Genomic DNA, 11,025 nt, shown 5'->3' on the forward strand with positions numbered 1-11,025 from the left:
TGGATCACCTGAGGTTGGGAGATTGAGACCAGCCTGACCAACATGGAGAAATCCCATCTCTACTAAAAATACAAAATTAGCAGGGCATGGTGGCACATGCCTGTAATCCCAGCTACTAGGGAGGGTGAGGCAGGAGAATCACTTGAACCTGGGAGGCAGAGGTTGTGGTGAGCCGAGATCGCGCCATTGCACTCCAGCCTGGGCAACGAGAGTGAAACTTCATCTCAAAAAACAAACAAATAAACAAACAAAAAACAAAACAAAACTAGAAGCAATAAGGGAACAAAAACTCTAACAAATGCAAACTTGCCCACAGCCATATAGGATCTCTGTCCAACTTCTATTCTCCTCAAACCAGTATAGTTCAAGTCTTCCTTTCTTCCTCTCTCCTTTCAAAAATTAGGGCAGGCCGGGCGCGGTGGCTCACACCTGTAATCCCTGCACTATGGGAGGCTGAGGCGGGCGGATCACCTGAGGTAACGAGTTTGAGACCAGCCTGACCAAAATGGTGAAACCCCGTCTCTACTAAAAATAGCAAAATTAGCTGGGCATGGTGGTGGGCGCCTATAAACCCAGCTACTCAGGAGGCTAAGGCAGAAGAATCACTTGAACCCAGGAGGTGGAGATTGCAGTGAGCCGAGATCACTCTACGGCACTCCAGCCTGGGGCACAGGATGAGACCCCGACTCAAAAAATAAAATAAAATAAAATAAAAAAATTAGGGCAAATGTATATTTGTGATTTACTTTATAAATGAGGCAGAAGCATTAGACCAGCAAGAGGTATACTTAACAGATCCATTAGCCTCAGACTATTTCACATCTTATGCCTCCTATGAATAGCATGACTGTTAAGTCAAATAAATTCTATACCACAAAGCTACCTCAAGATTACAACACATACACACACCACACATGCATGTACACAAACACACAGATACTCTAAGTGAGGAGGACTAAAGAATCTTATCTGTCAGGCCAGGTGGCGCGGTGGCTCACGCCTGTAATCCCAGCACTTTGGGAGGCCGAGGCGGGTGGATCACGAGGTCAGGAGACCGAGACCATCCTGGCTAACACAGTGAAACCCCATCTCTACTAAAAATACAAAAAATTAGCCAGGTGTGGTGGTGGGCGCCTGTAGTCCCAGTTACTTGGGAGCCGAGGTAGGAGAATGGCGTGAACCTGGGAGGTGGAGCTTGCAGTGAGCCGAGATGACACCACTGCACTCCAGCCTGGACAACCGAACAAGACTCTGTCTCAAAAAAAAAAAAAAAAAAAAAAGAATCTTATCTGTCAGCCAGGCGTGGTGATTCGGGACTGTAATCCCAGTACTTTGGGAGGCCAAGGTGGACAGATCACCCAAGGTCAGGAGTTAGAGATCAGCCTGGCCAACATGGAAAAACCACGTCTCTACTAAAAATACAAAATTAGCCTGGCGTGGTGGTGAGCGCCTGTAATTCCAGCTACTCAGGAGGCTGAGGCAGGAGAATTGCTTGAACCCGGAGGCGGAGGTTGCAGTGAGCCGAGATCGCGCCATTGCACTCCAGCCTGGGCAAAAAGAGCGAAACTCCGTCTCAAAAAAAATAAATAAATAAATAATCTTATCGTACTTAACAAACCTTTCTTTCAGGCTTACAATTTCAGTACTGACCATCTTGAAGTCTTGGGTGTTTAGTAAGGTGTCTGGAACATCAAACCATGACCAGAAATCTGCAGTCCCCATGGAGATGACAATAAATAACACTTTCCTTAAACCAATTCGCACATCGAAATCAGCAATCAAACACAAAATGATGTTTCCCTGATATCTGCATCCCTTTTTCCTTCCCTTTCTTTACTCCTACCATTTTGATCCTTAGACATGAGGCTGGGCAGCTCAAATTCCAAACACTCAAACCTGCCAATGGCCTTGTCTATGAAAACAAACCTATTTCACATGAAGACCAAAAGCAAAACTTTTTAAAGAAAGCCAGACATTTAGGAACAATTTAACAAAGAATTAATGGCAACACAAGAGTTCCCAGACATATAAGGGAAAAAATATCTAAAAAGACTGAAGTCAGATGAAGAGAATCATGGACTTTTTTCCAAACTGCCTTATAACCTGCTAGTGGGCAATGAGAGATGAGACAGGTAGCTGCCACCACCTGCGGCCCCCATTAAAATCCACAGCTTTAACTGCATGACAGCAGAGAGGCACTTTCCAGATATTGCTGGGGCACTAACCCTCTGAAGAATTTCCAACAAAGTCTTTACTCATTAGACCCAGAGTGACATAATGGGCTTCCCTGCTGCACTGTAAACCCCATCTTTTCAAACTGTTCCATAATAAAGACTTGAGGAAATAACAGTGAATGATGTTTATAGGCCAGAGCCCTGGAATAGTTTCCGGGGAAAATATCTAGGAGAAAACAAGAAGCTGAATTTTGACTTAACCACTTAAAAATAAAATCCCAAACAGATAGCAGCAGAAAAAAGCCAAATGCCGGCAATCACTGTTAACTGATGTCCTGAGGTGGGTTACCCAGAGACCCTCAGTGTGGACTAACCGTGGCCCATTTCCGTCTGGGCGTAGGTGCCAATTATCTGGAGTCCTTTGGATGAAGGCAGCCATTTCTCTTTCTGAGCAGTGGTGCCCTGATTCAGCAAGGTGGGAATAAACATGGAGTAATTGAGGCCCACAGGTTCCACAAAATTGACCAAATGTAGTCTACAGGAGAGAAAAGAAAAGGATCTCAGCCTTCCTTTAGAAACTGCATCCTACAACCCATTCTTGCCAAACAGCTTTGGCCTTCAAGGAGAAGGTCAGGAAAATGTAAACCCCCTTCTTATGAAATTAAACATAAGATTTACCATTTTACTACCTAAAAAGCCAACAGCAGAACCTGATGATGTCTCTCCTAACTATTTCAAGGCCACAATTCATTTCATATTTACATGTAATCTAGGAAGCAAATTCTACCTAAGTTTTAGCATAAAAACATCTCTAATTTTTGGAAGGGGAGGCTGTTGGTGTTATTTACTGGTTCGACTGGTTGAACTTTTTAGAATGTGTGTTTTTTTTTTTTTCTTTTTTGCTTTATTTAGGTTTTACTTGTTTGTTTTAAAGGTTAAAAGTAACTCCATAGAACACTTACTTGTAGAGCTGTTAACAAGAGCTCCAAGAAAGAAATAATTTCAACTATGTTTACCTAGATAATATAAGCAAATATCCAGAAGAGTAAATATATATTCCAGGGCAGAATCATACATCTCTAAAGGTCTTCAGGGTTTACAATAAGTAATGTGGACATGTAAAAATTTATCCCCAATGGTCAATGAACATTACTACATATTATATCACATTGAAATTTAGTCCTCAACTCTCTTCTTATAAAACAGAGTCTACAGTAGTTGGCCTTGGCTGTGCCGTGTCATAGATTTTATGGGGATCAATTTTGTACTTTGACAAAGTGCGTATCTAAAGAGTTTAAAGTACAAAATACATCTAATCTAACCGATCTTCACGACTTCCCAACAGATGATTAGAAAGCAATGTTACTTCCAGTTTATCTTGACCTGTGCAATGAGCAGAGCATGAAGTAAAGGAGAGAAGGGATAGGCTGCCATTGCAGCGCTGGGGGACCCTGAAACCAAATCACCACCTTAGAAGAAATAATAGTAGCCGGGCACAGTGGCTCACACCTGTAATCCCAGCACTTTGGGAGGCCGAGGTGGACGGATCACAAGGTCAGGAGATCGAGCCCTCCTGGCTAACATGGTGAAATCCCATCTCTACTAAAAATACAAAAACATTAGCTGGGCATGGTGGCAGCCACCTGTAGTCCCAGCTACTTGGGAGGCTGAGGCGGGAGAATGGCGTGAACCCGGGAGGCGGAGCCTGCAGTGAGCCAAGATCGCGCCACTGCACTCCAGCCTGGGCAACAGAGCGAGACTCCGTCTCAAAAAAAAAAAAAAAAGGAAATAATAGTAAACACAATATACCCTTATTTTCCTATTTCCTAAATAAGTACTACACGATTATCCTCACCATTTCTTTTCTTTGTTTCTTTTTTTTTTTCTGGAGACAGTCTCCCTCTGTTGCCCAGGCTGGAGTACAGTGGTGTGATCTCAGCTCATGGCAACCTCTGCCTCCTAGGTTCATGTGATTCTCATGCCTCAGCCTCCCAAGTAGCTGGGATTATAGGCATGCGCCACCAAGCCCGCCTAATTTTGTATTTTAGTACAGAATGCATTTTGCCATGTTGGCCAGGCTGGTCACAAAGTGGCCTGGCCTCAAGTGACCAGCCCACCTCAGCCACCCAAAGTGCTGGGATTACAGGTGTGAGCCAACATGCCCAGCCCCATTGTCTTTTCTATCTTACATAAATCATAATCCACTTAGAAACAAAAAACACTCATCATGGATGCTCTTAGATACGAATATTTCTAGTTAATCAAAATGAATTAATGTAATTATTATAGATTCCACCAGAGGGAACGACTTCTGTGTCCTAATCATGTGTTTAAGTCAATAGAAGCTGCTTATTAACATCAGTAAAAAATGTTTTCTTGGCCAGGCGCAGTGGCTTATGCCTGTAATCCCAGCACTTTGGGAGGCCAAGGTGGGTGGATTACGAGATCAGGAGTTTGAGACCAGCCTGGCCAACATGGTGAAACCCCGTTTCTACTAAAAATACAAAAATTAGCTGGGTGAGGCGGCAGGTGCCTGTAATCCCAGCTACTCAGGAGACGAGACAGAAGAATCACTTGAACCCAGGAGGCGGAGGTTGCCGTGAGCCAAGATCACACCACTGTACTCTTGCCTGGGAGACAGAGCAAGACTCCGTCTCAAAAAAAAAAAAAAAAAGTTTTCTCTGCCACCAACAGTTGTCAGGCATAGGCCTAGGGCAGGACATCACTTTTCAGGGGTGCTGAAGACATACTCATCTGAACAGCCAAGAGACGACTACTAGCCAACATCTAAAATGCCTTTTAACCCTCAGATTCTATGATTTTTATATTGTTTATGTTAATTTAAACTAGAGGGAAATAAGAGAAAGGAGGAGTATGAACAGAAAAGATGAGTCAATTTCTAAGGAATTTACAGCAGCAGCTTACTCCTCTGTATTTTATGCAACACAAGAGTTACTTGTATAACTCTAATACATAAGTTACACATTTCATAAAATGTACCATGCCCAAAAGCCTGATTAGATAAATGTGTAACTTAATCTCTCAAAGGCAAACACAGAATTCTCTAACTGTTGTGTTACTAAAACCAAAATGTTTTTATACACTTTCTATTTGTATAAATAAGAACACTTTTTTTTTTTTGGAGACAGTCTCACTCTGTCGCCCAGACTGGAGTGCAATGGCGCGATCTCGGCTCACTGCAAGCTCTGCCTCCCGGGTTCACGCCATTCTCCTTCCTCAGCCTCCCAGTAGCTGGGACTACAGGTGCCTGCCACCATGCCCGGCTAACTTTTTTTGTATTTTTAGTAGAGACAGGGTTTCACCGTGTTAGCCAGGATGGTCTCGATCTCCTAACCTCGTGATCTGCCCACCTTGGCCTCCCAAAGTGCTGGGATTACAGGCGTGAGCCACCACGCCCTGCCAAGAATACTTTTCTATAAATACTTTTAAGTGTATTAAGTATTCTACTTCATATGTATATAAAGAGGAAATAAACATACAAAAATGTCCAAGAAATAGGCCAGGCACAGTGGCTCACACCTGTAAGCCCAGCATTTTTGGAGGCCGACGTGAGAGGATCACTTGGGGTCAGGAGTTCAAGACCAGTGTGGGCAAAATAATAAGATCCTGTCTCTACAAAAAATTTAAAAATTAACCAGGTGTGAGCCAGGCACAGTGGCTCACACCTATAATCCCAGGACTTTGGGAGGCCGAGGTGGCAGATCGCCTGAGATCAGGAGTTTGATACCAGCCTGGCAAACATGGTGAAACTCCATCTCTACTAAAAATACAAAAATTTGCTGGGCGTGGTGGTGGGCACCTGTAACCCCAGCTACTTGGGAGGTTGAGGCAGGAGAATCACTTGAACCCGGGAGGTGGAGGTTGCAGTGAGCCGAAATGATGCCACTGCACTCCAGCCTGTGGGACAAGAGTGAAACTCCGTCTCAAACAAAAACAAAACAAAACAAAACCAGTACATGCCCCAAACTCTCTCTTTTTTTTTTTTTTTTTTTTTTGAGACTGAGTCTCGCTCTGTCGCCCAGGCTGGAGTGCTGTGGCCGGATCTCAGCTCACTGCAAGCTCCGCCTCCCAGGTTCCCGCCATTCTCCTGCCTCAGCCTCCTGAGTAGCTGGGACTACAGGCGCCTGCCACCTCGCCCGGCTAGTTTTTTGTATTTTTTAGTAGAGTTGGAGTTTCACCGTGTCAGCCAGGATGGTCTCGATCTCCTGACCTCGTGATCCGCCCGTCTCGGCCTCCCAAAGTGCTGGGATTACAGGCTTGAGCCACCGTGCCCGGCCCCAAATTCTCAAAAATACTGCTTATTTAATCAATTGCAGCATTCTTCTCCCTCATTTTAGCATTTAAGAAATCCAGGCCGGGCACGGTGGCTCACGACTGTAATCCTAGCACTCTGGGAGGCCGAGGCGGGTGGATCACCTGACGTCAGGAATTCGAGACCAGCCTGACCAGCACGGAGAAACCCTGTCTCTACTAAAAATACAAAATTAGTCGAGTGTGGTGGCACATGCCTGTAATCCCAGCTACTCGGGAGGCTGAGGCAGGACCTAAAAATACTAAATTAGTCAGGTGTGGTGGCACATGCCTGTAATCCCAGCTACTTGGGAGGCTGAGGTAGGAGAATCACTTGACCCAGGAGGCAGAAGTTGCAGTGAGCCGAGATCGCAACATTGCACTCCAGCCTGGGCAACAAGAGCGAAACTCCATCTCAAAAAAAAAAAGAAATCCAGGCTAGGCACAGTAGCTCCTGCCTATAATCCCAGCACTTTGGGAGGCCGAGGAGGGCAGATTGCTTGAGGTCAGGAGTTCGAAACCAGCCTGACCAATATAGTGAAACCCCGTCTCTACTAAAAATACAAAAAATTAGCCTGCCTGTAGTCCTGGCTACTCAGGAAGCTGAGGTAGGAGAACTGATTGAACCCAGGAGGCAGAGGTTGCAATGAGCTGAGATCCTGCCACTGCACTTCAGCCTGGGCCACAGAGAGAGACTCCACTCAAAAAAAAAAGATAAAGAAAAAGAAAAGAAATCCAATGGGCCAGGAGCAGTGTCTCATGCCTGTAATCCCAGCACTTTGGAAGGTCGAGGTAGGAGAATCACTTGAACCCAGGAGTTTGAGGTTACAGTGAACTATGATTGTGCCACTACACTGCTACCTGGGCAACAAAGCAAGATCCTGTCTCAAACAAAAATGAAAGAGAGAAAGAGAGAGAGAGAAAAAGAGAGAGAGAGAGAGAGAGAGAAAGAAAGAAAGAAAGAAAGAGAGAGAGAAAGAAAGAAAAAGAGAAAGAGAAAGAGAGAAAGAAAAGGAAAGAAAGAAAGGAAGGAAGGAAGGAAGAAAGGAAGAAAGGTAAGCGATGTATTTCACAATTAATAGCATGCCATGGTTAACAGGCAGCATTCTTTCTTTCTTAGTGTACACCAAACACTGGTGTGAGTTATAATCGATGAGATTATATAACCGAGGCTTTAACTCAATGGCATGCGATAATTGCCAGGACTCATTTACAAACCCCTTCTCTAACTTAAAAACTGATCTCCTTGTCATATCCTAAGGACACTGGAAGCCCGTCAAAGGGTGTGTTAAAGTTTGTACTTTGATACTTCACATGAAAAATCATACACAAAGTAACTTGCTGGTGTCCATGAATCTTCAATCCACAGAAAGGACTTTGTTCTATTTCATTGTGACCTCACTCGAGTCTGGTTACACATTATGAACAGGTCACAGGTTATGAAATCATCTACTAACAACTTTAAAATGTATTGCACCACCCATTCAAAAACAAACACACACACACACACACGCACACACACACACACACACAAACTTCTTTCCTGACATTTCTAGAAGGAATAAAATCTTACTAATTTTTTCAAATTTACAAACCCAACACAGGTATCAGTAACATAATCTTCTAGGAGTTACTCTATCTCAGTATCCCCACAGCCATGAGTTACACTTTAAAAACAAAAAAGACCATTTAGAAGTATGCTGATTTGAACTACCAAAAATAAATAAACAAAATTTTTACAGCTAAAACTGAGTGGAGCTCTGAGGAAAGTCCAAAGGACCAGAGTAAACCATTTCATCTTCACAAAAATAACCCAAGTCAAGCTGAATATCGACACCAAAGGCACAAAGGCAGTGACCATTATTACCATAAAGGCAGAACGTGCAATATATTCTATTTAGCTTGGTTCTAGTCTATATACCACTCATATGATTTAATCTTTACTGATGAAAATACTAGAGTTCCTTTAAAATGGAGAAACTGAAAGAGAAAATGCCTAGGAATAAATGTGAAAAAATGCTATAAGTCAAAATAATCTTGTACTAGGATCATGTAACAGTGTTTGTTTAGGTTAAGGTAAAAAAGTCCTTTTTTTTGTTTTTTGAGACAGAGTCTCTCTTTGTTGCCCAGGCTGGAGTGCAGTGTCACGATCTCGGCTCAGTGCAGCCTTCACCTCCCGGGTTCAAGGGATTCTCCTGCCTCAGCATCCCGAGTAGCTGGGACCACAGGAGCGCACCACCATGCCCGGCTAATTTTTGTATTTTTAGTAGAGAGAGGGTTTCACTATTTTGGCCAGGCTGGTCCACCTGCCTCGGCCTCCCAAAGTGCTGAGATTACAGGCATAAGCCACTGTGCCCGGCCCAAAATCCTTATTTTTATTTATTTTTACCGCTCCTTGTGGAGCAGGGTGGATCACGAGGTCAGGAGTTTGAGACCAGCCTGGCAACATGGAGAAACCCCATCTCTACTAAAAATACAAAAATTAGCCGAGCGTGGTGGTGGGCGCCTGTAATCCCAGTACTCCGGAGGCTGAAGCAGGAGAATGGCTTGAATTGGGGGGCGTGGAGGTTGGAGCCGAGATCGCACCACTGCACTGCAGCCTGGGCGACAGAGCAACACTCCATCTCAAAAAAACAAAAACGAAAACAAAAACAAACAAAAAACACAATAAAACACATGGTATGAAAAAAGGATATACTCTCTTCCACACTAGAACCAAGGGAGGTTTTTATGACATCTCTCTCATATGCACAAGACAACCATTCAAGCGCTGTCATCGATTCAGAACTACTGGGTTCTTAGACTTTCTATTCATTCAGAGGCGTGACTGATTATTCTTCATCCAGGTCCACACTACCATATAATATAATCTGCTACTGCTCCAAAATATTTTTTTTTTTTTTTTTTTTTTTTTTTTTTTGAGACGGAGTCTTGCTCTGTAGCCCGGGCTGGAGTGCAGTGGCCGGATCTCAGCTCACTGCAAGCTCCGCCTCCCGGGTTTACGCCATTCTCCTGCCTCAGCCTCCGGAGTAGCTGGGACTACAGGCGCCCGCCACCTCGCCCGGCTAGTTTTTTTTTTTTTTGTATTTTTAGTAGAGACGGGGTTTCACCGTGTTAGCCAGGATGGTCTCGATCTCCTGACCTCGTGATCCGCCCGTCTCGGCCTCCCAAAGTGCTGGGATTACAGGCTTGAGCCACCGCGCCCGGCCGCTCCAAAATATTTAAATGGTCGTTCAACTAAAAAAAAAAAATCCTTCCAGATTCAGAATTTTAGCCGTCCTCGTTACAAAGAGCAAAATGATTCTGCATTCAAATCAGTCAAATTTGAGTTGCTTGGGCAGAATAATGCTTTTACAACATCCTTGAAACTGTACTCGAGAAAACTCCTGCATTTCCATTTATTATCAACATTCTACAAACACGTCATCCCACGAAAAGGCTTGGATACAAAAGTAATCACATTATTTTCCACACATATAACTTTATTTATTTATTTATTTTTTGAGACGGAGTCGCGCACTCTTGCCCAGGCTGGACTGCAGTGGCGGGATCTAGGCTCACTGCAGGCTCCGCCTCCCGGGTTCACGCCCTTCTCCTGCCTCAGCCTCCCGAGTAGCTGGGACTACAGGGTACAGGGGCTCGCCACCACGCCCAGCTAATTTTTTGTATTTTTAGTAGAGACGGGGTTTCACCGTGTTAGCCAGGATGGTCTCGATCTCCTGACTTCGTGATCCGCCCGCCTCGGCCTCCCAAAGTGCTGGGATTACAGGCGTGAGCCACCGCGCCTGGGCACATATATAACTTCATAAAGTGGCATGAAAATATGCCAGTTTGCATCTTCAAACGCCAAGCACGGTGGTGAAAGGCCACCACAGACAGCAGCTTTAAAGTTCAGGCTTAACAACACTTGCTCTGTGCTAAGGCATACCTACTTTTTAAACCACATAATTTCATCAGGGTCTGCGATGCCAAACTCCCTCATCTTCTTCACCATGATGGCACTTTTCCTGACAGCCACCTCATAACGCTGGCTGCGAGTGAGGAAGTTCAAGTCCTCATGCTGGAAGTCTGGGTCGTTCAGGATCATGTTCTCTGGAAGGGGGTTAAAGGGCATTAAAAGGCAGACAGACACTCGGGGCTCCGTTCCACCCTCCCTGAATCACAATAGGCTTCAGAGTCGCGGACACATCTCGGGAATGGCGATATCCCCCCACCAGGAACACAGGCTGTTCCTCGAAGTGGGGGTCCCGGCTCCCCTAACGCTGGGCGACAGGGCCTGGGCCCCATAGCGCCCCTGACTCCGCATCGAGGGAGTCTCCAGGTTTTCTCAGGAAAGGAGGGAGGTCTCGCCCGCCGCCCTCACCGATCTCTCGGCGGCGCCGGGTGTTCTCGGGACTGCCGTCCAGGATATGTGTAAGCAGCTCCGGGTTGAAGCTGGCGGAATCCCGCTCCCTGCGCAGGTCCGGGTTCATGGCGACGACCAGCTGGCAGCGAAGTAAGCACCGACGGAGGTGGCAGTGACAACCTAAACCCGCAGCTC

The 11,025-nt window shown here is 45.1% G+C and overlaps 1 protein-coding gene across 9 annotated transcripts in view; it reads right to left on the minus strand.

Annotated features, from left to right (window-relative positions):
• ACOX1 (acyl-CoA oxidase 1) overlaps positions 1-11,018 on the minus strand; it is a 41,814-nt gene extending 30,796 nt beyond the window's left edge. For 5 of the 9 annotated variants that reach the window (XM_074020573.1, XM_074020571.1, XM_045376648.2 and 2 more), the window contains exons 1-2: positions 10,849-11,018; positions 10,418-10,577 (exon numbers count right to left, since the gene is read on the minus strand). Coding sequence is in view for 8 of the 9 variants with exons in the window: in XM_045376648.2 (XP_045232583.1) it covers positions 10,418-10,577; positions 10,849-10,957 (269 nt within the window). In the remaining variant the exon portion in view is untranslated. Of the gene's footprint in view, positions 1-2,548; positions 2,710-10,417; positions 10,578-10,848 lie in introns of all 9 variants that reach the window. The other 4 variants (XM_045376649.2, XM_005585017.4, XM_074020569.1 and 1 more) reach the window with 1 other exon arrangement.
• Positions 11,019-11,025: the final 7 nt, after the last annotated feature.

Source organism: Macaca fascicularis, chromosome 16 (assembly GCF_037993035.2).
Source record: "Macaca fascicularis isolate 582-1 chromosome 16, T2T-MFA8v1.1".
In the NCBI taxonomy this organism is placed as follows: domain Eukaryota; kingdom Metazoa; phylum Chordata; class Mammalia; order Primates; family Cercopithecidae; genus Macaca; species Macaca fascicularis.